The 27,922-nt window shown below is 42.5% G+C and overlaps 2 protein-coding genes across 8 annotated transcripts in view; one reads left to right on the top strand and one right to left on the bottom strand.

Moving 5' to 3' along the window:
• The window catches only part of ABTB2 (ankyrin repeat and BTB domain containing 2), a 144,259-nt gene extending 126,693 nt beyond the window's left edge, over positions 1–17,566 (top strand). Inside the window, exons 5-17 of the mRNA XM_026089412.1 lie at positions 1,101–1,266; positions 3,245–3,334; positions 3,839–3,940; positions 6,074–6,170; positions 7,540–7,675; positions 9,480–9,706; positions 10,549–10,727; positions 11,766–11,871; positions 11,986–12,088; positions 12,754–12,844; positions 14,665–14,733; positions 15,836–15,949; positions 17,346–17,566. Of these exons, the coding sequence (XP_025945197.1) occupies positions 1,101–1,266; positions 3,245–3,334; positions 3,839–3,940; positions 6,074–6,170; positions 7,540–7,675; positions 9,480–9,706; positions 10,549–10,727; positions 11,766–11,871; positions 11,986–12,088; positions 12,754–12,844; positions 14,665–14,733; positions 15,836–15,949; positions 17,346–17,543 (1,678 nt within the window). The 3' untranslated portion in view covers positions 17,544–17,566. The remainder of the gene's footprint in view (positions 1–1,100; positions 1,267–3,244; positions 3,335–3,838; positions 3,941–6,073; positions 6,171–7,539; positions 7,676–9,479; positions 9,707–10,548; positions 10,728–11,765; positions 11,872–11,985; positions 12,089–12,753; positions 12,845–14,664; positions 14,734–15,835; positions 15,950–17,345) is intronic.
• Positions 1,173–27,922, bottom strand: part of NAT10 (N-acetyltransferase 10) — a 50,847-nt gene continuing 24,097 nt past the window's right edge. For 2 of the 7 annotated variants that reach the window (XM_026089409.1, XM_026089404.1), the window contains exon 28: positions 17,806–27,025. In XM_026089409.1, the coding sequence (XP_025945194.1) occupies positions 26,932–27,025 (94 nt within the window). In that variant the 3' untranslated portion in view covers positions 17,806–26,931. The other 5 variants (XR_003257428.1, XM_026089405.1, XM_026089406.1 and 2 more) reach the window with 5 other exon arrangements.

Here is a 27,922-nt window from a genome sequence, read left to right on the forward strand (position 1 = left end):
CTGAGATAGGAAACACCTCCAGTTTGGCAGGGTTCCTCCAGTGAGGGAGACGCACTTCCAGGGCTGGAATTCAGAAGTCTCTGAGCAGATAACCAGAGGATTTACCGTAATCTCTGAACTCCTTCCAAACAAGATAAAGGTCGTTTGATAGTCATCTAGAGGATAAGGATTTAATAGAGCCTCATAAAAATGTTTAAGCGCTTCCTTTCATTGAGGCATTGGAAAAGAGTTGAGAATGTTCCATTACCTAAATTTCATTTTGAAAAATCAGATTTTTTTTCAGAAAGAATGTAAAGAATCATTATCTTCTTTCAGAAATGTCTTTTATTTTAAAATAATAGCTTGTCTGGCAGACAGACAGCATAATTGTTCCATCATAGAACTATACTGATATTTTCTGTATATATACTTTCTCTCCACCTATTTCTCCTCCTTTGAATTTGTTTTTAATATATCTTTGATGGACTATCATTATACAACAAACATTTCTATACAGGAAAATAAACATCACATATAAAGCCATCTCAAAATATACTATATGCAGCTAATTACTTATTTAAAACAACTGCTGGGGTTTTTTTTGTGAGAAGAAGAGCTAATGAAACCTCATTCCTACAGATTTGCTTCCTGTGAGACCTGTGCCTCTGCCACCACCATACCCTCACAGCCGTAGTACCCCAGTTGCTCAGCGTATTTGCCCATCGTGGTGCGGGCACGTTCCTGCACCCCTTCCTGTTTGGTTGGGTAAGATGCAGCACAAGTTGCCCCTGGTCCCAGCTACCCTTGTAGTGAGGGGCTGTGTGGAAAGTACTGCTCCTGCTAGGAGAAGGAATAAGGGTTTCTTCCTGCCTTTCCCTCAGAGGAGGGCACTGACAAAGCGCCTCTACCTGGGCACTGCTTTTTTGCAATGTTTATAAGAACTTACTGTCTCTAAGACTTAAAACTTCTACCTCTAGTATGGCTGATGTTAGCCAAATTTTCAGAAGTTATTACACTGTGGAGAAGGTGTATGATGGGTAAAACCACAAAATTTCATAAGCCTGATTTCTGTAGGAGATGAGGCCAAAACAAAACTATAGAAATTATTTTGTCCTTCACAGGCCTGAATGCTGCTTTAGTTCCTTCCGGAGATTGGATGCTAAGGCTGCTACTGAAAAATTCCAGCAGGACCTGGGTTTCCGAATGTTAAATTGTGGAAGGACAGATCTGATCAACCAAGCGATAGATGCACTGGGACCTGATGGAGTCAATACCATGGATGATCAGGTATGCCATATAGCTAAAGAAAAACATTCTTTGCATGAACAAATTTTGTGTTCCCTTCAGTGGAGCAAATCAATGCATGAGGTCTTAGGTGTTACATCTCCAAGGCCTTTCTAATTCTAGCTTTTGTGTTTTAGTCTGAAAATGTATCCCTTAAAAAAAAAAAAAAAAGTTAAAGCCTAGGGTGAACTGTTTCTTTATCAGCTGGAATGTAGGTCTGTTCCTTGGATGGCATGTCTCAGACACTGATGGAAGAGAGGTTAATACACTGGCTGTGAATGGAAAGTCTGATGTTGTCTTAATGCTAGGACAGTGTCAAAGCTAAGCTTCCAAAGTGCTTTTTGGCAGCGATGCTCTCTTCTGGTTCATCAGCTGAAATCCAGTCCGGGTCAGTGATGAGTGACCAAAAGGTGTTACTGTCTGATGGCTTTCAGGCAGTCTGTATGAAGTGAATTATAAATTCTCAGTACAGTTTGGAGTACAAGACACAGCACAGAAACCCCCAGTAGTGTTAGTATCACTTGGTAGCTTTGCTGAAAGTCCATCACGCTGAGGTAGCTATATTTTCATTTTTACAGTGTTCCCTGCTCAACTACATTGTAACATAGCGACTGGGTAGTTTATGGAGTCTTTTGCTGCTTCTGCTTTTGCTGTCAGTCCCATCAAATAACAGCAGACTCTGTTCTCTGGGGCATCATTCACTGCATTGAATTAGCTTTTAATTAAAAAGAAAAAAACTCCTCCAATAAACACTCATTACAGCTGTCACAGCAATGAGAATGAGCTGTCATTTAGCTAAGTTACCCTTTGTTTTGGGGTTTTTGTTCCAGATCTCTGAACTTGAAAAATCAAAATGAATCTTGAGGAGCAAGCAGGGAATGCAAAAATGATGTAAGCCAAAAGGAAAGATAGATCTGTACAAACCTTGTAGTTCTAAAACCCTGACCATGGCAGTAAATGTGGGCTTGTGCCTGCAGACCTGAGTTTTGAATTCTCAGTGAGGTCCACTCATCTCTAACGAGGATGCCCCCCCCCAAGAAACAAACACCATTTTTTTTCTTGATTTAAAAAGCTCCCCATCTTTGCAAATGTCTAGAACTGCCTCAAATGCAGGAAGATGGGAATTGTTGCTGTTTCAAAGAGATGCCTTTGCAGATACATCGAAACTCCTCTCTGTGAAGTTTACTTCTGCTATACAGTCCAGGTCCATCTTTAAAGATGAAGCTGTAGTATTACCTAATGAGCAGTAAAGATGCTGCCTGTGGAAAATTTCAAACTCGCAAAATAATTAAGGGTAGGAAAAAGCCCTAAGAAGTGAGCAGGAATAGATTTTGCTAGGGCATTTCCTTTCTGGTCTTGGCTGCTTCTGGAATGAACTCTTTGTAAGTAAGGCTCATTTCTCTTGTAATTAATCTCTGAGCCTTCATGGTTTGCTGCTTCAGGGGATAGAGAGAGAACAAGAGAGAGGGAGAGAAAACGAGAGATATTGATTTATGGGACAGAAATGCTGAAATATTTAGAAATATTGAAATATCCCCATTTAGCAATGGGGATAATATTTGCCAAATAAATTCATCGGCATACATTTGTGTTGTTTTCTGTCTTGTGTTCATCTGGCAGATTCTGTCATTTTGTTCATCAAATGATCCAAGAAATGATTGAGGGGGGAGCCTCAGCATAGCTCCAGAGTAGTGACAGTACAGGACTGGGGTTTGGAGTGATCCCTTTGAGAGTCTTGCGATCTTCTCTCCTGCTGGTTGGGTCTAACACATGCCCCTTCCCATTCTAGTCCATTGTGCCCACTAGGCACAGAAACCAAATGTTTTGTACATGTACATATGCTGTTCCTACACATATGTGCACGCACACACATACACACCCTTCTGCATGTAAGATTCAAGCTCACTCTATCTGTGACAGATAGATAGTTTTAGTGATGATTTGTATAGAAAGGTAACTGCCTCTTTTTTCCTTCCTGAAGGGTATGACCCCACTAATGTATGCCTGCGCTGCTGGAGATGAAGCCATGGTCCAAATGCTTATAGATGCTGGAGCAAATTTGGATATACCAGTGAGTAATGGAGGGCCCTCTCCCATCAGTTATTCAGCCTTGATCTGTAAACTAACAAGAGCAGTTATAAAATCTCTCCTACCAACTGAAGACTTCATTTCTAGAAGCTTCTGTACCAGCCTCAGAGCAAGGCACTTCTTTCAGAAATCATCGCTTCAGGGATTTGTGAGATTAAAAAAAAAATACAAAAAAACCCACTTTCAAAGCCTCTTGGAGCACTCGGTGGCTGCAATTATGGTTGGCACTGGCAAGCCTAACAGGGCTGGAGGGGGAAAGAGGGCTTCCTTCCTGAGAGAGCTGCCACTACAAGAAACCAGTAGGCCCATTAAAAAGGCCCAGGGGACTGGCCCGAGTGACTAGTGCTGGCAGCGTTCTCTAAACAGCATTAGTTACCATTCCCAGGGGCTGTCACTTATGAAGTGAAAAGCCAGATATGTAAAAGTCTAAAGGTAATGGGGGACGGATACTGCGATGGTTAATAACTCTCTGCTTCCATTTCCCCAGGTCCCCAGCACCTCTCCACGATACCCTTCAGTCCATCCTGACAGCCGGCACTGGACAGCTCTTACCTTTGCTGTATTACACGGGCATATATCTGTTGTTCAGGTACGCAGAGGAAATCCACCTGTTAGGAATCTTTAAAGCGAACGCTGAAGGACTGAAGTGTAGCAGTGAGCTGCATGTTGGGCAGGCACCCTCACTAGCAGGCTGCTTAAGCACGGCTCAGTCACGGACTCCGTGTGTACTTTTGTGGAAGCCTTCTAAAAATCAGTGAAGAATCATTTGTTCTGAAAAGGCAGAGAATGCAACTGATGCTTTTCTCAAAGAACTGCAAATTGATTACTTAATATCTAGCAAGGCCTTGGTAACAGAAGCTAGTATGTCTCCTTATTCTTCTTTGTTTTCGGTGTTCGTTCAAGGTTTACCAGTTCCAGAACAAAGTGGCTCAATCATTTCTATGGTATTAGATGAACTGGTGCAGCTACAAGTAGACTGCTTGATGAGGATGCTTTTTGACAATGTTAGATATTAATTGGTTTATACTTTTATGTTTGCAAAAATTAGGTGCATGTTCATTTCTGCTCTGATGGCAGCACATGATTCATAGCTATCTCTATAATCCCTGAGAACTGCATGAACAAGACCTAACAGACTGCCATGGCAGGGGAGCCTCTTGCACCCTCCCTGCTCTCCTTTCTGTGGAATTAATTAATGCAGGAGGCAGCAGAGTAGGGTGGAATCCTGGAAATCCTGCCCTGGCTCCAAGAGGAATTCAAAACTAATCACTGCGCTTTTCAATTGCTGGTGAATTTAATTTACCTTTGGCTCAAAAGAAAAAAAAGATGCAAGCACATGGAGGTTGCACGCGCTCATTTTTTGTTTGTGTACATTTGTAAATAATTACAAAGATTAGATTCTGGCCAATTACCAGTGCGGTCTTTGGTATTATAAAGGTTGGACAACCTTAATTAACACGTGAGGTAAGAGTGTGATTCTCCCAGGAGATGTAGCCAAGTATATCAAAGTTCCTGTTGGACTGTGTTACCCACAATGTTTTTCTTTTATTTGGTTTGAAACTTCTAAAGCTTACATAAAATCTTTTCATTCAGCAATCGTTATTAAAGGGTAGATGCCTGCCTTCTCTGAAATTGGTGTATGAAATCGCCTGTTCAGTTAAGGTCTATCATGTGATAACTGCATGGAAAAGTCAGTATCTTGAGAGAGAAACAAACTATCAATGAACCAGTCATCAAAGCAAACAGTTTTATAATGAAAATGTGAATATATATGCTGCTTGGGCTAAGGCCAGTGTTATAATTAATTGGGGATGGCTGGGACTGTTCAGTTGTGACAGTGTTATGTGATACAGCCAGCTGCACTCCTGCGCTCGGTGGCCAGCCTCCAGGGCAGGTAGCAGCACAGGGCTCCGCCAGACGCATGGGCCGCCCTCGCTGCCAGCAGGAGGGGGCAGCCCCTCGGGTCCGCGGCTACGAGCAGTGCGCTGGCTGCCTGGACGCTAAGCCAGCGCTAGCTGGCCGTAAAAGATCCCAGCATCTTGTAATCTTCTCCCCTTCATCTGGGAGAGGATCGTTTCCCCTGTGAAACAAATGACGTAGCTCGGGGTGTTCGGTGAAGCAGGCTCTGTGTGTGGCAAATCCCCAAAGCTGCCGTGGCCTCCTTATCCGGGCTCCGCGGGGCGCGAGAGGTATGTCTGGCCTCCAGTGCTAATTCCCTGAAGATACCCTGTTTCCTGTGCACAGCATGAAACTAAATGAGATGGACTTCCTGTGCTCAGGAGAAGCTCTGACTGCAGAGCCCTTCTCTGGAGTTGGGGAATTACATTAGCAAAACCATGCTTATCTGGGAGATTAAAAAAATAATAAAATATAATATAATTATAAAAAAATAAAAAATAAAAAAGAGATTGTTTCAGAGATTTCAGTTGAGCACCTTTCACCAGAATAAACTCGCCATTAAAAATACAGTAAAGCAAAAGAAAATAAGAAATTTCTAAATTGACATTCATGCGGCGGCTTTAGCCATAGACTGAGGGAGGAAATGTGAGAGAAATTTGCCTTGCAATGGATATTTTGCTTTAGCCTTTGAGATGCCCCTTTGTGCACATGCACTCATCACCATAAATCAACTGGTTTTCCTTTATAAGCACACAGTCTCTTCTGTTATGTCTTTCTGAACTGCTCTTTTCTCAACTCCTTGTCTTTAATGCATCTTTTGCAGCTGCTCTTGGATGCTGGTGCCCATGTTGAGGGCTCTGCTGTTAACAGTGGAGAAGACAATTATGCTGAGACCCCACTTCAGCTGGCTTCAGCAGCAGGTGAGTTAAGTGTGGCTGTGGCACACACTGTCTCTTGTTACCACACAACCACAGCTGATTCACGTACCTGTAAAATGCATTAGAGGATGCATTTTGCACTGCACTCTAAGACCTTGTGGGATAGAACAAAGATTTCAAATGGGTAGCACGGTGAGCTGGATACTAATAAGTCAGCTTTTTTTCATTTCTAAAACACTAGTAAGAACCCAGTGTGGGTTGGCAGTGACTAACAGCTTATCATCACATGGCAAAAGCTGATGGGCCACTAAACAAGTATCCACTTTTGCCACTAGTACCAACTCTCATCTCCTGCCAGCAGCCTCCACAGTAAAGCTGAGGACTAAAACACCTCCTGCTTTGCACAGGGCACTGAAAAGAAACTTAAAACAACTACTGTCTAGTCTGAGCATGTCTTGGATCTAAGTAACTTCCAGATGCAAAAATTAGCAACTTTAAATTCAGCCTGGGGAAAAAAATAACTGCTACATAAAGAAATTTGTTTTAGAATTTATTAAATAAAAGTAAAACTCTGCACTAATTCTACCTAGTGTAGAAGTAGTAGAGTACTACTTCAGTTTAGCATTTTGCAAACAAGTCTGTGCTAGCCTAAAAGTACCTGTTTTCTGACACTTTTCCTCTAACTGTTTTTACTTTTTTTTCCTCATTTCCTTCTGCTTCATTTTTGTGCCTTTGTGAAGATGAGTCTGTGGCCTGCTCTGCTCCAAGCTTTATTGGACAGACACAAAATGGCCTCCTCCCTTCCCAGTGACAGATGCACACTGTGCTAGGTCTCTTGCCACCACTGCCCACCACAGCTCAGGAAAACGGTGGAAAGGAGGCCTGGCCAAATGCGGACTGCACTGACACCTTGCCTGCAAGGTGGTTTCATGGAAGCTGTGGTCAGTGAGTGGCAGCTTCCAGCAGCTCCCTTCCAGCCTTCTCTGTTAACCTCATATACCAGCAAATGGACAGCTGAGAAAATGATCCTAGTTAAACTAGTTGCATACACATCTACTTACAGCTTAAGTTAAAAGGTGATACACAAAAAATTACTTTAAGCCTAAAAAGAAATTGCACTTCTGTATTTATGTACAAAGATGCATGTATTGGAATTGCCAGACCAATTTAGTTCTCTTTTCATTCTACCTTTAGCTAGTTGTCCTTTATTAGGTAATTTAGCTGCTTTGTGACTCAGTTTCTCTCTCTCAGAGATGTTATGAGGACAAATGCATGCTTGCAGGATAATCTGAAAGCCTTAGGTGGTTAGTGTAAAAGTTGCTGGTACAGTCTGCCTGTTAGCAGTCCTATGTCATGGTTTCAAAGAGCTAATAAAAATGAAATCATTATGTTTCTGTCATTTTTTTCCTAGGGAACTACGAGTTGGTCAGCTTATTATTAAGCAGGGGTGCTGATCCCCTCCTGAGTATGCTGGAAGTCAATGGTATGTCTTCATCGCTTCATGAAGATATGAATTGCTTCAGTCACTCAGCTGCACATGGACACAGGTAAAGCTTCGTTCATGTCCAGAAGAGATATTTTGGCTAAGGCTACCACCGTAGGTATTCCTACGTGACTTTATATTACAGGCCTTGCCCCAGTCCCTGGGTGTGCAGTTCAGAAGACAGGGTTAAGACTGTCCTGGTAGCAATGATTTTTTAATTCAGCATGTCTCAGACTGTTCTGATTCTGATGTAGATAGTGCTGTGTTTGAGCCTTTTGGGGAACTGAACCCTTCTTTAAACTGCTAGTTGCTTTCTGTTACATCCCTCAAGAAAGTTTACATAAACAATAACTAGAACTTTGAAAAAAGAAAGGAGTTATATTTTAGTCAAAGGTACAAAATGCAACAGAAATGTCTTTGCTTTTTTTATTCTCCTATTTGCTGGTCTAGCTCTGCAGCACTAAGCAAAAGTGAATGGGAGTTGGTTCTAGGCCATACATGAGCAGATTATTAATAAAGTTTCACCTACAGATAGATTATGAAGATAGTGGTTCATGTTCTGAGACAGAATCAAATCACATTAAGGTGGCAAAAATAACCTGGGATGGAATTTGGTTGACTGGATCTCTGGTTTCTGGATGACTGACCAAGAGATCAGTCATTAAAACAGTGAAAAGCCTGTCTGGGTTTTCCATCCCTGACTGTTTGCAAGGTTGTTATTTTGAAATATAAGACATTACTTAAAAACTCACCTAGAAATCCTTCCAAGTCTCTTCCCAGAAAATACGTTAGCATAACAGGCCAAATAAAACAGCCCCAAACTGCTCATGGAGATGGGGAAGTGATATCCAGAGGGTCTGACAGCAGTACAGCAGGCCTTTCTAGTAGCAGGTTAAAGAGTAGCTACCTTCCTTACACACAGCCTTGCTTTACAGTGGTGCCAAAAATGCACCTCTAGTTACATCACACATCTGGGTACGCTAGAGAAAATATCCCAGATTCAAACAAGGCCAAAACTCAGCAGAACTGGCTCTGTCTAATGCTGTTATTTACAGTGTAAAACTATACACTTCTGTTCCCACCCCGCTATCTTCTGTAACATCTAACCATGCAAACTGTGAAGTTCAAGGTTTATTCCTGAATCTGTAGGGCAGGGTGATCCTAAAGCACAAAATTAAGCATTGCGATTCATGCTGAGTAGTGTGGGTGCAAGGAGAGCACCAGCTAGTGGCAATTCAGTGTCACAGCTGAATACTGGGGTGGATTTTCTGGGATGGGAAATGTCTGTTGCAGATGGCTCCAGCTGCCTGTAGGGAGACAACGATGCAAGCTCTCTAAAGGTACTGTTTGGACACAAGAAAGCCTATTTCTTGTAACTGCTGTGTGAAATTCCAAACCAAAAAATTCTCCCTGGAATTAATGATGCAGAACTATCATTTTGTATGGTTTCAATTTACGGACACAGGAAGCAAGTCTGACTAAAACAACAGTCCTTGAAGATGGTCATTTGGGAGAAAACAAGGCTTCTAGCAGACACTCTGGTAAAATCTTCCTTTAGAGCTTAAGATGTTACCACACTTAGGATTGGCAGAAGGAGGCATATTTCCATGCCAAAGTAAAGACTGCAATAAAAATCAGTTTGTCCTAACACTCAGAAATGTGCATTGGCACCATTAAGGCACAGGAGCATATTCTATTCTTCTGTCCTTGCTACCAGGGTATCAGTTTGTAGCATAACAGGGGAGAGTATCTTAAATGTTGCTACGTGTCTGCCAGAGAATGTCTGTCAAGGCCCTAAATCACCATACTCCTGCCTGAATTTTTGATACGTCATTTATTAATGAGTGACACCTCTTTTTCCTCCTCAGGAATGTCCTACGCAAGCTCCTGACACAGCCCCAGCAACTGAAGGGAGATGTCCTCTCGCTGGAGGAGATTTTAGCTGAGGGAGTGGAGAGTGACACCTCCAGCCAGGGCAGCTCCAGTGAGGGGCAAGTCAGGCTGTGTAAAACGAGAATGAAGGCCCTGCAGGAGGCCATGTACTACAGCGCTGAGCACGGCTACGTGGACATCACCATGGAACTCAGGACCCTTGGTAAGCTGTTTTCTTTGTTTTGGGCATTGTGCATCAAGCACTATTTAGGGAGTGAAACAGCTTTTTTTCCACTGCACGTGTCACTTAGAGAAGAGTCTGCAACCCCAGCTTCAAAGCTATCCTAAGCTTATGGAAATCAGTTGTAATTTAATCATTCTGTAATTTAAACAAAAATTTGTTTAAGGCTTCTCACAAGTTTTTTCAAATTTCCATTGATCTGGGATGTCTCTCACTTTTGAAAAGCTGGTGCCTCTGTTCTCAAGAATCAAAACAATGGCATTTCCCTTAGATATTCTGAGACCTAAAACTCAGTGCTAAAGAGGCTGGTCTCAAAAACAAAGATAACATCAGAGATTAAATGGTTTAAAGGTGAAAGAATACATTTGATCTAAAGGTAGGAAAGAGGGGCTTTCTAGTATGTGTGTCTAGACTGTTACAGGTTACCAGGAGAAAATATCTCACACTGTTTGTGTAGGGTTAAGTATTCTTAAGAGTTTAGTTCAAGTATATAGTGGTTCTGACTATGGAGGAAGCTAGAAAGACAATAGGGAGTTTCTGGTCTTTAACAGTCAGGGGAAATTCTAACTTATGGTCCTGGTAACAATCCTCTGCTATTGTAGGCACGTCACTCAATTTGCTCATTTGTTCAGTCATCTTTAATACCATGACAAAAATATCTGCCATCCACATGTTTAGTGTAGATCAATTAGTTGTAAAACACTTTTGAAAATGTAAAGATCTACTTCAGTGCTGCTATTTATTAGTGCTAGCAGCAGAAGTATCCACCCACAGGTATTTCAGGAAGCCATCATCTTTCACTGTCCTTTTTGTTACGGCTACAGGAGTCCCATGGAAGCTCCATGTGTGGATCGAGTCACTACGGACAACCTTCTACCAGTCTCGCTACTCGGTCGTACAGACCCTCTTACGGGAGTTTGTCACCATAAAGGAAGAGGACTATAATGAAGAGCTGGTTAATGAAGGGTTGCAGCTCATGTTTGATATCCTCAGAACCAGCAAAGTAATCATTAACTTTGTAACAGTATCAAGGGTGACCTTCTGCTATTATGCAAGTCACTACACAACAAAAACAAGTAATGGTCTATGCAAGGTCCCCACTGAGCTATGGTATAAAGATGGCCCTGTAGTTTTTATCTAAATTCATATACAGCCCATTAACAGGAAATCACAAAAGCAGCCCTATGGTAAAGCCATTCATTTCAACAGAAATGAGAACTATTCTGTTAAAGTCTAGTTCAGCAACTGGCTTTTGAAACCATGTGAATGTAACAGGAAGAATTATCAATAAAATACCAGGCAATTCAGGTTATTTCAATAGCATCTTCGAGGAATTTTTTGAACAATGCTTTTGGTCAGCAACATTTTCCTTCTATTTTTTCTTTTATTTAATGGCTGTCTTTGACTGTTTTTTTCAATGCATCTATAGAATGGATTTTATCCATGGTCCATAGTTTAGCTGTCTCATCTTTCAGAAAAGTTCACCTAGTTTCTACCATGTTCTTTTCCAAGAGGCTGTTGCCCTTCATGTTACGAGGAGGAGGGTGCCTGCATTCTGACTGTAGCAGGGATACATTTGAAATGCACAGGCAGGGGAAGTTGAGGGGTATGTATGGCTCTCGATACCTCCGTAATTGGTTACTACAACATACGTTTTAACAACTGTCCTTTAACAACAAGAGATACAACTATTTAACTAAAAACAATTACGGACTATGAACCAGAGCCCAGTATCTGACAATGAAAGGATGCTATGAATCAAATGCTGCTGAGAACACGCTGTGGGCTCAGCTGTTGCAGAGCAAGGAGTGGAGGGCTGAGCTTTTGCTGATGGACTCTTTTTTTCCCTTGATAGATGTTGGCCTGTAAACTGAGTGCATACTATCAGAGCGTACTTGCGTTTAGACCATGCGCTGGTCCCACTGTTCGGAGGTTATTCTTCTAAAGTATGGTTGTTACAAGCCTCAAGTGAACTCTTAGAGCATGTTTGAAACCTGATCACTATGAAGTGCTGATGATACCTGTTGCATCTTCCTTACAGAACGATTCTATCAATCAGCAGCTTGCATCCATCTTCACCCACTGCTACGGGAGCAGTCCTATACCTAGCATTCCTGAAATCCGAAAGACACTACCAGCTCGGCTAGGTGAGATGCTCACCTGAACAGTGAGCTTTTTGTGATTTTTTTTTTTTCCCCAAAGCATCCACAGTTTCCCCCCACACAAAAAAATCACCCTCTTATTTTTTCTTACTCTAACAGATCCTCACTTTCTAAACAATAAAGAAATGTCTGATGTAACTTTCTTAGTAGAAGGAAAGCTATTTTATGCACACAAAGTCCTGCTGGTTACTGCATCTAACAGGTGAGTCACTTTCCACAGCTAAGTACAGATTGCTAAGGAAGGTTTAGTCCATTTGCGTGACTAGCTCTCAATCACTCATAGTTGCAGTAGGGCTGCTGCAAAGGATAAGGACTATTGACCGCAATTTAGGTCTGCAGGAAGCAGCCACATCTTCTTTGCTCATGTTAAACAGTAGGAGAGTAAGAATAGGTTTTTCTAGCCAATCGCAGGGCTGTACTGACATAACCCAACCAGTAATTTTCTCTAAAAACCTGTGCAGTAGTTGGAGTGCATATATCCGGCTGTTCACTGCTTTTCCATTCTCCCTCTGTATGATACCTAGAGCTGGGCTTCCTCCAGAACTCCTGGAGACTGCACCACTGACCTGGTACACTTGCAGTTATTTAGTTGCCTTCTCTGATATTAGCAAGTTAACAGTGTTTTGCAACTATTATAATGTGAGACTGAATCAGACCCAGGCAATTTACAGATCAAGTTGTCCCTGAAGTTCCAAACTAACTGCCATTGGACATGAAAGAAATGTTTTGATTGTCAGCTATAAGTTACAAACACAAAGAAGGATCTTTATTTTCTCCTTGCTTGAGCTGTTTGTCAATAGGTAATAAGGATTTAAAGTACTATATTACAGAAATCTGTTAACACAAATCTATTTAAACCATTCTCAGGTTTAAGACCCTAATGACCAATAAAACAGAACAAGACAGCCAAGGCAGCAAGACTGTTGAAATTAGTGATATGAAATACAATATTTTCAAGGTATGTAATTTACTCCACCTTTTCTTTACTCTTTTCATCTTCTCACATACTTTGGAAGCTAAGAGGGCCAGGGCTTAATATCGGAGATAATTTACAAGTGGAGATTGGCTGCATTTTAAGAGTATTCTGATCTGTATCAAAGCTTTTCAGGTAGGACCAACCTTGGAACAAAACACTCCAGCCTGTATTTTTATTTTCTTACTAGGCAATTGACTCTTCTGTAAAGCAGGACAAATAAGTCTTTTACTGAATGTAGTTTTGTACTTATAAAAGGTTCACAGGCACAATTTTCATGCTGTGTTAAGCAAAAAAGTAAGCCTAGTTAGAGCAGTAGGACTGCCAAGCTTCATATTAATTCAAATCAGATGATTAGAAATTGATGGTGTCCCTTTCAAGAAGGGCTTGAAATTGAGAATTTCACTTTGCTTTTATGACATTTCTGTATTTAATGGACCTAAGGGAGATTCATTCATGATGGAGAGAAAGTAGGGTACTTAACACACAACCAAAGGAAAAAAAAAAAAAGTCAGTGAAATGTGATAGTTAAAAGTTGTTTCAGCTTTCTAGCTCTGCGTTTCAAATTAGAAAGAAAGGGAAATCTGAAAGCACAGAAAAGCTGAAAGGTTGTGTAACTGTTTCACTACCGGGTTGAGGATTTTCCTCTTTTTCCTCTCTTTCTATGATGTGTACAAAGCTGTTTGTCAGCAATAGTGCCTTCTCTCCTAGAGGGAATGAAGTTGGCCATAAGAATATCTTTGCTGTATTGGAAAGCGGCTGTGATAGTTTGGTGCTGTACAGACGGCATCCAAACTCTGCAGCTCAGACCATGACCATTAAAAAAAAAGGGCGGGGGGGATTAAAAATATTTAAACAAGCCTCCTTAAAATTTTTTACATCAAAAGGTTTCTGAAGATAGGCTTTTTTTTTTTCCACTGGAGACAGCAATGAATCGAAAAGAATGAAGAGAGTGAAATCTTTCATAGAGACAATTTGATGTTAAATAAAATGAGGCGAGTTAAAGAGATTATGGTGTTCTGTAATCTCAGTTATGCTGCACAGAACTGGACCACTAGAGATCTCTTTTCTGCTCACGGATATGCTAGAAAGTAGCTTTGTTTCTCTATGCTTCCATTATACAAATAAGAAAATTTTTAAGTAGAAGCTTAGTTCTGGTACCACTGTTGTTCGGAGCGGTAAGCACAGCATGCAGCCTCCACACCTGTTTATGCAGTACCCAGGACACTGGGGTGACCTCTCCTTCCAACACCAAATTTAGCCATTCCCTAGATAAGACAGCAGTGGTTTTGTTGGGGCGGGGGGGGGAGTGCACATGTGGATCAAAGAGCAAAAGATGACGCTTGCTCTCCCTGCAAACAATTATGTCTTTTCCTCTGGCCCCGAGGGGGGCTGGAAGCTGATTAGAAGCACGGCAGGGAGGCAGGCGGCTGGGAGCTCCCTGCAGCACACATGCACACGGCATGGCAGCCTCCGCGCTCCAGCTAGCTGCAGCTCTGTGTGTGACCAGCCTGCAAGGCTTTACAAATCAGCACGCAAGGAACAGTTTTCCAAGGACGTTCCTGTTGCTCAGAGACACACTGTCACCCTCAGCCTAAAATCCTCAACAGAGCCCTTTTCAAAACCTGAGGAAGAAAGAGTGTTAGAAAGTAGCACATTTGCAACACTAGAAAAATGCCAAAAGCGGGAGCAAGAGCCAGTACCCCACGCAGTTCCTGACTGCCCAGGAAGGGGAGCACAGCTATTCACTGGCCCATATGACTTCAGTGATAACGCCTTCATGCCTGCTCTTCTTCCCATCTCAGATGCTGATGCAGTATTTATATTATGGAGGAACAGAATCTATGGAAATCCCCACCACTGATATCTTAGAGGTGAGAGTGTTTTCTTCTAAGTCTTGCCATGTGCATTGAGGTATAAACAGGGCTTGAAAGGCAAAATCCAGCAGCTACCAACAAGCTTTCAATCTAGTATACTTAAAGCTTTGAAATGAGTTTACAGTTTTGAAACACAAGTGCCTGGAAATAAGAACAGCTACCAATTATTTTATTGTCAATGAGATGCTGGATAAAAATACATCACTACAGTGCTATTAGTACCCAAAGTTGCCTTAAACTATCCATTGAACTTTAAAAAGAACTGATTTATAGAGGTAAAGAGATGCTATATGAAGTAAATATGCTGTTAGGCTCTAAAATTGTTCTTACAGGTAAATAAATTAAAAGTTCCAAAAGAGGAAGGGGAGAACTTTACTGCAGCCTAGTGTTTACTCCCCAACAAGCAACTGTTAAACCTACAAAGCATCAGCTTTAAGTAATTCCTCCACTGATCAGGTGGCTGGGCACATCACAAAGATGGGTGGAAGCCTTCTTTGCGAGTCCTCTCTGTGCTGGGGGAAGGAAGCAGGCAGCCCCATGGCCACACTGTCCTTCTGGTGGGGCACAGGAAAGGTGCAGCTGATCCTGCAGCGCTGGCGCCCAGAGCAGGCCATCCACCAAGGGGCAGGGGGTCGCAGGGAGGTTACCACTTTCAAGCTGAACCTCTGTGGAGCCACTTATAGTACTGAGATTGGGCTAAAAGCACTGCTGTAGTACTTAGGTCCTCTTTCAGTGATGCCATCTAGTCACAGTGTGGTGAGATTAAAGCTGCAGCTAAAGATTACACATAATTTTTTTTTTTTTCTTTTTGAGGGGAGTAAAGGGGGCTTTGAACAGTCGAAGGCTTGCAAGTCATGGTAGCAAAAGGTAGCACAAATGCAGTTCCTGCAGGAGAAGCAAGCCTTTCCTAACAAAGAGGGAAATTCTCTCTGTTGCTTTATCTAGGCATCCAGTAGCCTTTCTGCTCTTTCTTGAGGACTTGGACATTAAAAAAGGGAGTCAGAGATCCTTCAGGGAAGAAAGCATTAGTTCTGTTTGCCTTCTTCCCTAAGCCTTTTCAGGCTCATGATATCAAATGGCTTCTCTCTTGTCCTAATAGCTGCTGTCGGCTGCCAGCCTGTTCCAACTGGATGGCCTCCAGAGACACTGTGAAATCCTCTGTGCCCAGACGATCAGCATGGAGAACTCCATTAACATCTATAAATATGCAAAGGTATATGCCAAACTGTCTTACTGAAGGATCACAATGAAGCAGTATGCATGCTTTCTGCAGTCTAGTTTTGGTGACTAAATACAACAGGCATACAGTAGGTACCAGCATATACAGGCTGTGCTAGTATCACTACCCTCACCACAACAGCAAATGCATTAAGTTCCAGTCTGTAAAGTCCTGAACAGCCTTAGTACGTTTCTTCTTCTAAAGCAATCATTTATGAAATTCATGGGAGACTCCTGAAGAGCAGAGCAGAGGTGTGTTAGCAAGCTGATACAGCAACATCATCCAACAAAGCAGTATAGAGATTCAAAGCAGTAGGGCCAGTTAATTGTAGTACTGTGACTAAGTAACAAAACCTTTTCTAGCACTCCTACTGCTAAATATACTTCTTAAAACCCCAGAACTGGCATAGACTCTGTGCAGCACAAATATTCACCTGTATAGCAAACAACCTAACCCCTATTATCAATAAAATCACAGAAGAAATAGTCTGCCATTCCTGGGGGCTTGAAGGGTATAGGGTCAGATCCCCTAAACACAAGCAGGCAGACTACGTAAGGGGGTGATAATGGTGCACATGTTTACATTAGGCATAGTGGCAGATTGGTCCATTTCAATTCCTGACTCGCACACTAGGCCACTTTTCCCATGGGACTCGGGCTCGTCTGTTTTGGGACCTAAAAGTTAAAAGGATGCAGTGGAAGAGAGGGGAGAAGGGAGTGCTCTCTACCAGCCTTTAGTACTTTTCATTAAATTACTATTTGCGCAAAGCTTCCGGACCTTTGGGCTGGGGAGGGGGGAGGAACGTGCATGGCATTTCTAAATATTGAACTTAAATTTCATTGTTCTCCTGTTGTTGAATCTCCCCAATGATTCTGAAGCAAAGGGAACCAGATCACAGCCAGAAAACCACCTGATGGGTTTTAGTAGTGAACTTCCCTATTTTCCCACATTCAGCTCCTTTTTCTAGGAATTTTCACATCCCATGAACCATATTCCTATTGCCACAAGTTGCGTGCACCATCTGGCAACACTTATTGTTTTACATTGCAACACAAACTCCCTGCTTGCACAGCAAGACAGGTGTCTTGGCCACTTCATCAGCCAACTGCTCTCTTCCTTGAAGGAGTGCAGGCCAGTGGCTCTGCTAACAGCACACCATCAGAAGAAATTAAAAAAGCTTGAGTACTTCTCTGCTTACACCTGTGCAGGCAAAAAGCAACAAAAGAAGCTATCAGGCACCACAGGTCCTACATTTAGTGCTTTTCCACTGTTATCACGATCCTTCCCTATGCTTTTCCCTTTAATGTTTTCTGAGACAGATTAGAACAGACAAAAGGCCCTTTAGGTCTGTTACACACAAAAGGCTAATGGAGCTGGTTCTTTTCTACAGATTCACAACGCACCTGAACTGGCCTCTTTTTGCGAAGGCTTCTTCCTCAAACATATGAGCTCTCTTCTGGAACAGGACTCATTCAAACAGCTGATCTACAGCAGGAACAGCAAAGTGCAGTGCCTAGACCCCCTGCGGGACTTGCAGACAGCGCTGGCCGGCCGCCTGCATTCTGTGTACGTCACCTCGCGGGTGTGAAGCGGGAACAAGGCAGTGGCAGAAGCGCTGGTTCAAACTGCACTGGGCTGCGTGATCAGGCAGAGCTGCGGCTTTCCCGTTCACTTCTGGAGTCATCAGTTCTTGCTACAAGTCCCCTACCGCAGATGCCCTGTAGGCAGGGGTACGGCGCCTGGTCCCGCTGAGGTGGGGGAGCTGGCTTCTCTGTGCCACGCTGTGTCAGAGAAACACAGTCACAGCATAAACAAGAACTGAGGATGCAAATGGAGAACCTGACCTGAAGAGAAGATCAATGCTGCCATTTAAACAAGCACAATGCAGGGCTATAGGGGAGTGAGGCAATTTACCTAGACTTGACACCTAACATGTATTCTCAAGTGTCTGTCTACACACCATAACAGCCAACTAGTTCATACACATACATTTTACTTGTAAAAAAGGCTGCATAGAAGGTGTTTTCTAATTCTGTGGACCACTGCCCATTCAACAAGTCATCTGTCTGAATAGAGAGGCTGGTGTACACAAACTACTTTGCTATAGTAATAAACACCAGTGTCTGTCTGTGACAAGAGACTCTGGCATAGCTTTCCCCTAACTGTTTGCACTTGAGAGTCTGTAGACGTACAAGTCTGAGTAGGAACTAATACTAACTCTGAAATTACTCAGTCTGCACCTAATTGGGAGAACTTAGCTGGGGCAGGAGGGGAGCATTGTTTGGGGGTTTTTTTGTATTTTTTAAATACAATTTCACTGTGCTAGTTGTTAATCTGGATCCAGTTTGCAAAAAAGGCTGTCTACCCTTTTACTATAAAGGTTTGATAGTCCAAATCATTTTCATTATCAAAACCTGTTTGTGAATGTCATCTGTGAGACCTGACACCACATAAGACATTTTCTAAAACACTCAGGTGTAGTAGGAACTATTGTTATGCTGAAGAAACTGTCCCAATAGTATAAATAGCAATAAACTCTCCCTAAAACCATGGGGAACTTACAGCTTCATGCTTTGGTGTCTCTCTCTCTGTCTCTCTCTCTCTGCCTCTCTCTCTCTCTCTGCCTCTCTCTCTCTCTCTGCCTCTCTCTCTCTCTGTCTCCAGAGCTAGTTGGGATCAGAAACTCTGACCTTTATTTCCAGCTCTAGTCCTCTGCTTCCACATCCCCATCCGTGGAATGATACTGTTTCCACAGATAGGCTACCTCAGGGGGAACTGCGCATAGTGCACAGCTAACCCCATCCCAGAGGTAAGCTGCAAGCTAACATTTGGGCTGCAGCACTTGCATTCAGGTTGAGGCATTGTGTTTAAGATGGATGTTTTTCCTTTGCTCACAGTGGACAGATGTTTCTGTTCAAAAATGACTCATTTAGGCCTTTTTCTAGCTGACTTAAGAGAACTAAAAGGAGACAATTCAATATACAGTTTCATGTCAACCTTAGGAAGGCAGTTGCCCACAAACACACACCTTGCTCTCACCAGTAGCTTAAAAGACTTTTGAAAATTCCCACTGGTCTTTTTTAGCACATAACAAGCACATTTGCTAAGATGCTTTCTATTGGTTATGGGTGGGTGAAGGAGAAGAGGAGGTATAGTTTCCAGTGTAGAACTACTGCTTCTTGGAAATTTAAACATTAATATTGTAACTAAGTACACCAAAAGGAGGAGTCTCAGCTGGGCCCAAGCTCCAATATAAGGCACAGACATGGTTTGGGTAGATGAAGGGAAGGTGAGCAAACTACAGCATCTCCCAACAAATCTGTCAAAATCTGACATCCCCTCATCCCTAAAGGATTTTACTTCATAGGCAAATTGCATGCAAGAAGAATTAGTCTAGGATCAGTAATCTGATAGACAAAGAAGTTGGTCAGAGCATGCTCCAATTTGTGTTTTAGCTACACATACATACACTTTAAGATCACCATTTTCAATAACTCTATTTATTATCAGAAAGCCATTAGAGGTGTTTCAAGATATCACTGGTCTGCCTGAAAAAATAGCACAAAAGGCTTTATCCTGGAAAATATTTTCAAGTAGCTGCTTCAGCTGTCTGTACAAAAATGTAGGTTCTCTTTTGCTGCTGTAATATTACATGCTTTGTTATTTGTACATTAATGTTGTCATTTATGTAAATGTACCAGGATTTTATTAACAACAATTTTAAAATACACAACTGCTGTATTTATTCTGCTGCTCTAACAAGAAAAATGGTATTTCAACACACTTCTATGGAAAAGGCAGTTGCAGTGTTAGCATCTTAAGTTTTTTAGATAAATGTAACTAAATCTATGCTTTAAAACAAGGCATAAAGAGTCATTTATTTCCCTTTCCTAGGCTCAAACATTTTTTGAAGTAGTATGTTTAAGTAGCATTTCCCCTAGCTTAAGTACCTGCCTTCCATAGAAAAGCAGCAGACATCAACATTGGAGAGAAGTCGTAGTTCTAGGTATTCTACTTACTTAGCAACTTGCAGGTATTCAGTCAGTCCTCAGAACTTAAACATCTGATTAACTCCCAAATGCTAATGAAGAAAACATGTCAAAAAAGCAGACACCACTTCCTTTCTGAGTCACCTCAAAAACAAAAAGGCTAAAATGGCTCTGGCTGGTACGCTGCTTGTCTAGTGCTTTGCTCTAGCAGCAGCGATATTTATTTCAGAGTAAAGAGCATCCAAGAATGCTCTAACAGCCACACAGAGTCAAGCATGCAACAGCCCTTCCTAATGCTGTCCATGAGTCCAGCCCACCTCACACACAACTTGCCCGGAAGCCAGTGGTTACAGCAGCAGGCACAGCTGCATAGGTTTCATCCCCATTCTTATTTAATAAAGCTATGACTAATGGCAAGACATGAGAAACCTGGATAGAAAACTGCCAGAGTCATTTATGGTCCCTTTCTTGTTAACCACATTTATTAGAGTAGCACACTCAGGCTGTAAAGAGCAAGGGCATTTATTTTTCTATGAGGTAAGAGATAGAGGTTTATTTCCATTGACAGAGCAAGGATGTGAGCCAAAAATATCTAAATCTTTTTTTCAAAATTCACCCCATAAATCTTGCAGATCCCTACAGCATTTGGGGATACTGGCTGAGCTGTAACTTTGGATTTGGTCTACATCTACAAGTGGACTCAAATACTTAATTTCTTAGGCTGTTGCGCACACTTCAGCGGAGGAAACCACTAATACAGCCAATACCCGTATCTGGCTGCTGAGAATCTGTTCATCATTGTTTCTTCTCTTGAATCCCCCCTTCCCCATCTAAATAAAGTGAACTGTACAGCATATCTCTGAGGTGTAGCAAGACTTGAAATCCAGTTCTATAATAAATTAGTTTCACAAGCATTTCTTACCATTTGATTTACACGATCCAAGAGCACTCCGCTGAGAATGATACAGTGTGTGTGTGTGTGGGGGTGCTTTCTCATGTGTTGTGCCATACATCAGCATGCTTGGAAACCCACCAGTACAAACAGACTTGGTCTCAAGAATCATAGCATACAAACAAAGGCCTAAGATTCCCCTTGGAGCACTTTTACTCTAGAAGTAGATTAAACAGAAATTTCTCATGAAACTAGCTGCATACCTCCTCTATTTTATGCAAACAGAGTATTGCCCTTGGAGTTCTAGAAAGTAGTATGGCAGAGTGTGCTCAGCTTTGGAGAAGCACAAAGCTTTGATGGCCATAATTACATTAATTTTGTGGAACAGAGGAAATAGAGCTCATACATCTGCCTGTGAACATGCTCAATGACTTTCAGACTAAAATAAAACCTTATTGCTTTACAATAAGCCTTTGCACAGCAGGCAAGCCCTGGCTAATGTAGTGCTGCTACTACCTGGCCCTTTGCCCTCACCAAATGCTACCCGAGCTACCAGACATTGCTTCCTGCACCTGCCATAACAGAGACAGCCAGGCTTGTCTTGCAGGGAGACACACAAGGAAAAAGAGGAGAGTGGTGACTCCCTCGGGAAACATGGGCAGCAAGCTGCTGTTGCCATCACTTGTGGCAGGAAAGAAGACTCAAAAGCTATATTTGGTGCCCAGGAGGTTTCGAATACAAGCAAATCCACAGCAAAGACTAGAATATTGCACTCACAGCACCCCCTGCAAAAGAAAGGGGCAGCAAAAAGGCTTCTGTCATATGATGAAAATCACAGCACAGCAGGGGAAAGGCCTGGCTAGCAGCAACATAGATTGGCCCAGTCCCAGAGCTGGGGTAATTTCCATGCTGTCCATTTTCCTGCTGTTTGCATCTAGAGGCCAGTTCAGAACTGCTTGGCTGGAGAACTACCTGCATTCACAGACTCACCTAAGCTCATTGCCTCACATGCGCCCCCACTGGACGTGCAGCTTACTGGGCTGAATTTTACACCACACTCCCACCTCCACTTTGCTCACGCTCAGGCATGAGAAGGCTACCTGTGTCTTTCACCAACTCTCGCCATCCTTGGCTTTCCCATGACAGCTAACCAGAAACACCTGTTAAATCTACATGCACCTTGTAGCATGCGTTTTCTACAACCCTTACCTAGATACAGTCCTTTGATTCTGGTCTACATATGGAAGTACCTATGGACACACAGTCACACAAAAATCCAGCTATGGAAGCAAAAAAGATTCCCAAAGCAAGCATTACGATGGCCAAATAGAAAAGATATATTTCTACACATTGCCTTTCTCCAGTACACCAGCCTTAGCCCTCCACACAGCTCACTCCAACCCCACATAGCTGCGGGAGGCAAGGACCCCCCACAAACATGCAGCCAGCTCACAGCAGCAGGGAAGATGCTCAGCTTCACTGTTTTTACTTCCTCCCAGGTACCTCGCAGAGGTCAGCTCCCTCCAGCTGTCAAAATAGCTCACGGGTCTCCAAGCAGGCAGGATGATTCCACTGACAACTAGGCCACATCTACCCACCACCTGCGGAGAGCTGCTCAGCTCTGCACAGCTTTTCCCTTTGCCTCCAATTAGCCACAGGCCTCAGTCACTGCGGGCAGACAAGCTCACTGGGGTGCAGGAGTGATGCAGAGAGTGAACCTGCAGCAACATGTCAGACACTAGATCAGCAACCCAGGGAGCACCGGGAAAAGCTATGGGCTGGCCTTGCAGGTTTAACATAGGTCCTGCAACACTAATGTAGCCAGGTTGTCACCGGGTTGTCCAACACGCTGTCCCGCTGAAGAGAAGAGAATGGGGAGGCATGGACAGCTGGGCTGGCTTTGCTCCTGGTTAAACACATGCACAGCAACTAGCAGTGCACCAGGCTCCTTTGAGTATGCGCAGCCCCCTCTGCAGGGGATCCTGTGTACAAAAATAATAGCAAACAGCTCCAGTCATAGGGAAACTCATGCTAAGAAAAAAAAACAAAATGCAAAGATAAAGAACTCTCTCTCTTCTCAGCCCCTGTACTGTGCGACATTTTTAGTATGCTTCTGGCTATGGAAAGACATGAATTCTTGCTTTGTTGTTGGATTGCATTCAACTAGCCCTTACTCTAGCTGGAATTTTAACCTAGCTTGACTGATCTAAAGCACAGACAGAGGAAGATGTGGTTTGACTAGATTTGTTAAAAAAAAAACAAAAAAACAAAACAAATAAACAACAAAAAAAACACACACTTCTCACTTTAGTATCTGAGGGCTTTTTTCCATTTTGCAGTTCAAAGAGCAATAGGCAGGCAGAAGAATCCCAAAAGCTGCCATTAAACATAAAATGTATGCAGAAAATTTTAAAAAGAATGATTTGACTCTGAATACACTCATTTTTTGTAGAAATAGCAAAATTCTGCTTAAATACAACTCCCACTGGAATGGAGAGGTACACTCATTAATAACACCTAAGAAGTCCCAGTATAAACATGCAGCTCAAGTTCTCCAAGTCTTTTACTGCAACTGCAGTACACGCAGTTCACAGATAACAGAGCAAAAATTACTGCAGCCTACTGACAGAGAGCAGCAGAGGCAGATATCAGGCAAAAAGCAAAATCCTGGTCTGCTTGAAGAATCCAGTTTAATTTTATCTACTCTCTTCCATAATGATCTACAGACGATTTACAAGAAGTTTTGCCAGGCTACTAATATGTTCATAGATCGGCTCCAACCTAGCCTGCCATCACAAATGCTTCCAAACTGAGCAGAGGAACCTGTCGAGTTTTCTATTTCATTTCACACTGCTTAATAGTAATGCTTTGCAGAAGTAATTTGGTTTAGTGGTAAAAAAAAGAAAGATTGAAACGACACTACTTTTCTTACTCCCCCTTATTTCCAGCAAGCAGCCTGCACCTTCAAACACGCACACACTTTGACGGGCTCAAACAACATGCTGACTATTGCTCATTTTTGCCCCACTGCCAGTTTGGCTCTCTTACAAGAGAACATACTTTCCCCAAAACAGTGCCAGTAAGTCAGGAGCCAAAGTTTTTATGAGTGCTGCCTACTAGCATGAGACTATATTTTCTGAAACAATCAGAAACCTCAGTCTGACTTAAGGCTTACATAATACAGCTTCATCGCAGCCACACGTTAGATGGGGGTTCCCTGGTCTGTGCAAGTCACAGCTTCAGAGAGGACAGTCGAATTTGCACAGTTTAACAGCTATTTAGCATGGCCTTATAAATAAGCATGAACTTCTTCCATATATTTTTCATATAAATATGAACTTCTTTTGAACTTTTTAGCCATTTGATCCTCAGCATAGCCATTGAAAAACACAAACCAATTTCAACAGCACAAGAGTTTTATAATAAAACTTGTCTTAAACATTACAGTTTTGAACCTATTAGAAGAAAGAGTTTTACAGCACTCGTGAGACATTCATTGCAATTCGCACCACTTCTGCATTTTAAGGACATTCAATCAGCATTTTCTTGCCACAAGAAGTAATGTACAATAGAAAAAGCCTTCTGATATTGTCACTTATAAGATAATAAGACCCAGAGAAAGCAAAACACTACACCTGGGTCAACAAATCCAATAATCTGCATAGGTCAGAGAATCTTAAGCAGTTACACCTGCTGTATTAGCACTGAGTTTCAACATGCTTTGAAAGGACTCTGCAAGTATGTAATATTCAAGCATCTTTGGACTTGCAGCCTATTAGACCACTGTCAAATCTCTCCAACCAGAGAATATGAAGTAAGCAAGTCAATGTTACTCAGTCAACACACAGTAACCACTTGATACCAGTTCCTTACCTGATTACCACTCCAAGCACATCTTTGCAGTCCTTCCCACAAAGGGCTAAAGGATGTGACCAACCCTGGACAATCCCTAGAAAAACTTTTACTGCCATAACCATCCCTCACACAAATGTCACCAACTCCAGAGATTTCTCTGTTAAGCTAAGACACTAAAAAACCATACAGTCCTACAGGTATCCACAGGAAATGTGCTTTGCTTATGCTGGGCTTCCCAGCCTTTGGCCCAACAGACCCCTGAGATGAGAGAACAGCCTCCAGGCTCAGCCCTCCAGCCAGCACTACTCTGTACTGCTACTGTTTAGCAGAACTGGTTTCCTTTTCACCGGGCTGGGGAGCATCCCTGGAAAGGCTCCAATGCTAGCTGCAGCCCCTCCTGCCCCAGCCTGGCATAAGAGTGCTTCCTTTACCCGCACCACCACTGTGGTACAAGTCAGTTATTTGTCCCTCTCAAAAAAAGTCAAGTAGGGACAACATCTAGGCAGCAGCACATCCAGCATGCACCACTCCCTAAAGCAAGGGGGTCATAGCTGTGCACCGCTCTCACACCAGGGACATTGCTTACCCTCCCATTAACAACAACAGCAGAAACAGAGAATTTACACTCACATTTTCTTCTGAGGACTTCCCAGGCAGCTGTGAAGAGCTTCTTCTTACCTTCCCTGCTTGCTCCTTGCACAGCTTCTTTAGAAACCCTTCAGGGCAGCATACCACCACCTCACCCCACAGGTCTTCAGTACTGCTCTTTTGGCACAGCTGGGGGATAACTGGACCCCTCATTAAGCCTTTAAAGGCTGCAGCTGCAGATCTCCCCATCTCAGGGCTCAACTGCCTCCAGTGTGGGGGAAGTGCTATTGCTGCCAACTTACACACTGGTCTGTTACCCAAAGGTATGTACAAGCTGTGTTGTACAAGGCCTATCCTTAGTCAAGAGGCTTCATAGAATAGTTTCCCAGAGAAGAAATACTGCCTTTAACTGGGAAGAAACTATTTCTTTGGGATTTGCTGGTAAGAGGAGCTCTGAGATCTAAGCAAATCAGATGCAGCAGTACATACAGCCATGAGTAAGTCTTGTTTCCAAACCTTTAGACCACAAAGCTGGAACATCAAGGTAATGCAGCAGGGTGCTCATGTTTGGGACAGGGACAGTTCTGTGTCAGAGATTTGTCCTGGTTTTTAAGCCACTAGAGTGTGACAGGCACCAGAACTAGAGTACTGCAGTCACAGAAAGTCTCAGCTCTAAACTAGTACCTACTTATTGCCGCATGGGAACTACAGACTAGCAGAGCTCAGCAGCTTGCCTGTTTGACCTGCCCTGAGCATAAAGAAAAGATCACTAAGACCAGGTGTTGGTATGATAGTACTGATTTCTTGGTAACATCAACACAAAACTTTCCAACAAAGCCAAGCAGCAGCTCTAGGTAAGTAGATAACAGGGGAGACAGGCTGGCAGAAGCAGCTTCCCCAGCACCTGTTAATCATCCTAGCCTGCTTGAGAACTACGAAATGTAAATTACTGAGCCACTGGAATGCTGAGAGCTTACAAGCAAGTGTGAATGCAAAAGAAGAGCCTTTATTACAGCTTCTTATGGAGCACAGTAAGTGGGAACTGTAAACTGCCTTCCAAAATAGAAGTGTTCATTGTATATCCTGAGCTCCTGTGAGCGATGACCACATCACGAGTCTGCATCAACAACGTGGCCTCACTGAATAGTGAGCCCCAAATAAAATCTCAGTTACTATTCACATGAGAACTCCCTCAAGCTACAAAGGAATGGCAATACTACTGAACCAGTAACCAAACATATCAAGATGTCAAAAATGCTACAATGTAAGAGTCGCATACCAAAGCCTAATACATTTCTATCCTTTGTTGTCCAAATTCTTTTTAATAAAGACACCAACCAGCAAGATGCAGGAAAGTTTACAGATTGATCTGCCTTGACTGAATGGAAACTTTGTAGCTGCTAAAGCACCCTCATAATATCCCAGTGTGTTGCAAGCTCTGCAGTCACACTTCATAAAAATCTCTATAGACTGTCTCCTGGCAGTGTCACTGCACTTCCCTTAATATAAACTGCTTTTTAAAATGTCTCTAAGGCTTTTTTTCTCCCCTCTCCCTCCACTCCAAAGGAAGTCTTTTGCTTTGAAAGGAGAATAGTACTTCTTAAGTACAAACCCGTCAGTCATTAATTCAAGTTCACTGATTGGCTTCAAAGTCATTTCTTCCACTTCTGCTTTGTATCTTTAGTCTTCTTAAACTTCTTCTGTTGCTTGGGTCCTCTTACTGTTTCTAGCTTTCTCTTCTTCTCACTGGGAAATAGGAGGAAAAAAAAAAATCTGCTAAAATACACTGAATGCCCATCCAGCTGGGAAGTTTTTCCTGTAAAAGGGGGGAGGGTCTACACAGAAATGTTTGCTTCAAGGCTTCCCAAAGAAAGTGGCTGGGAAAAAATACTTCCAATTTCTTGGGTCACTTAAACTGGTGCTAGAGAAAGCACTAACAAGAGTACAACCTACACTTCCTAGCATCTTGAGATTCTTTAACCCAATTTGAATCCCATAGGAGATTTTGATTTTTAGCTTTCTTTTTTCATTGCTTTTCAAGACTTTAAGCTATGGTCCTTACAGGCAATTTGTAGAGGGCATCTGGGAGTTAGAGCAACTGGAAAAATATTATTATTGACAGTTGTAAAACTAAATATACAATTTAATTCTTGCACTAGGTTCTGACCAGGACAAACATGACAGAGTTCTGATCTTTATAAGCACTAACAACACTCTCTCATTTCTGTAAAGCTTCTAGAAACTCAGAGCTTCCATCATTCATGAAAAGAACATGAATGCACAGAAGATGGAATAGAGATACAGGAAAGATCACATAATCACTTCAGCTGTCATGCACCACAGGAAGGGAAAACGAGCAGGCAAGTCCTAGCTATAAATCCTCGAGGAAAAGATGAGGAAAGACTTCATGCTGAGCAAGGTAAAAGAAAGAAGACGGATGAAAAGAAAGGAAATGCAGAAGGGCAGACTTAACATTTTGCAAGCTTAGCTCTCAAATTTGAAAGAATTCTCCTTCCCTGAATGTGTATTTTCGCCTATGTGAATATTCACAGGCTCCCACCCAGTGTTAGCTCCACTTTGCAATCCCATTTGCTTTGGGAATGAGTTCGTTCTTTAAAAGTTACCCAAGAGAGAAATAGGACC

Source organism: Apteryx rowi, unplaced genomic scaffold, assembly GCF_003343035.1.
Source record: "Apteryx rowi isolate R43461 unplaced genomic scaffold, aptRow1 scaffold_81, whole genome shotgun sequence".
Lineage (NCBI taxonomy): Eukaryota > Metazoa > Chordata > Aves > Apterygiformes > Apterygidae > Apteryx > Apteryx rowi.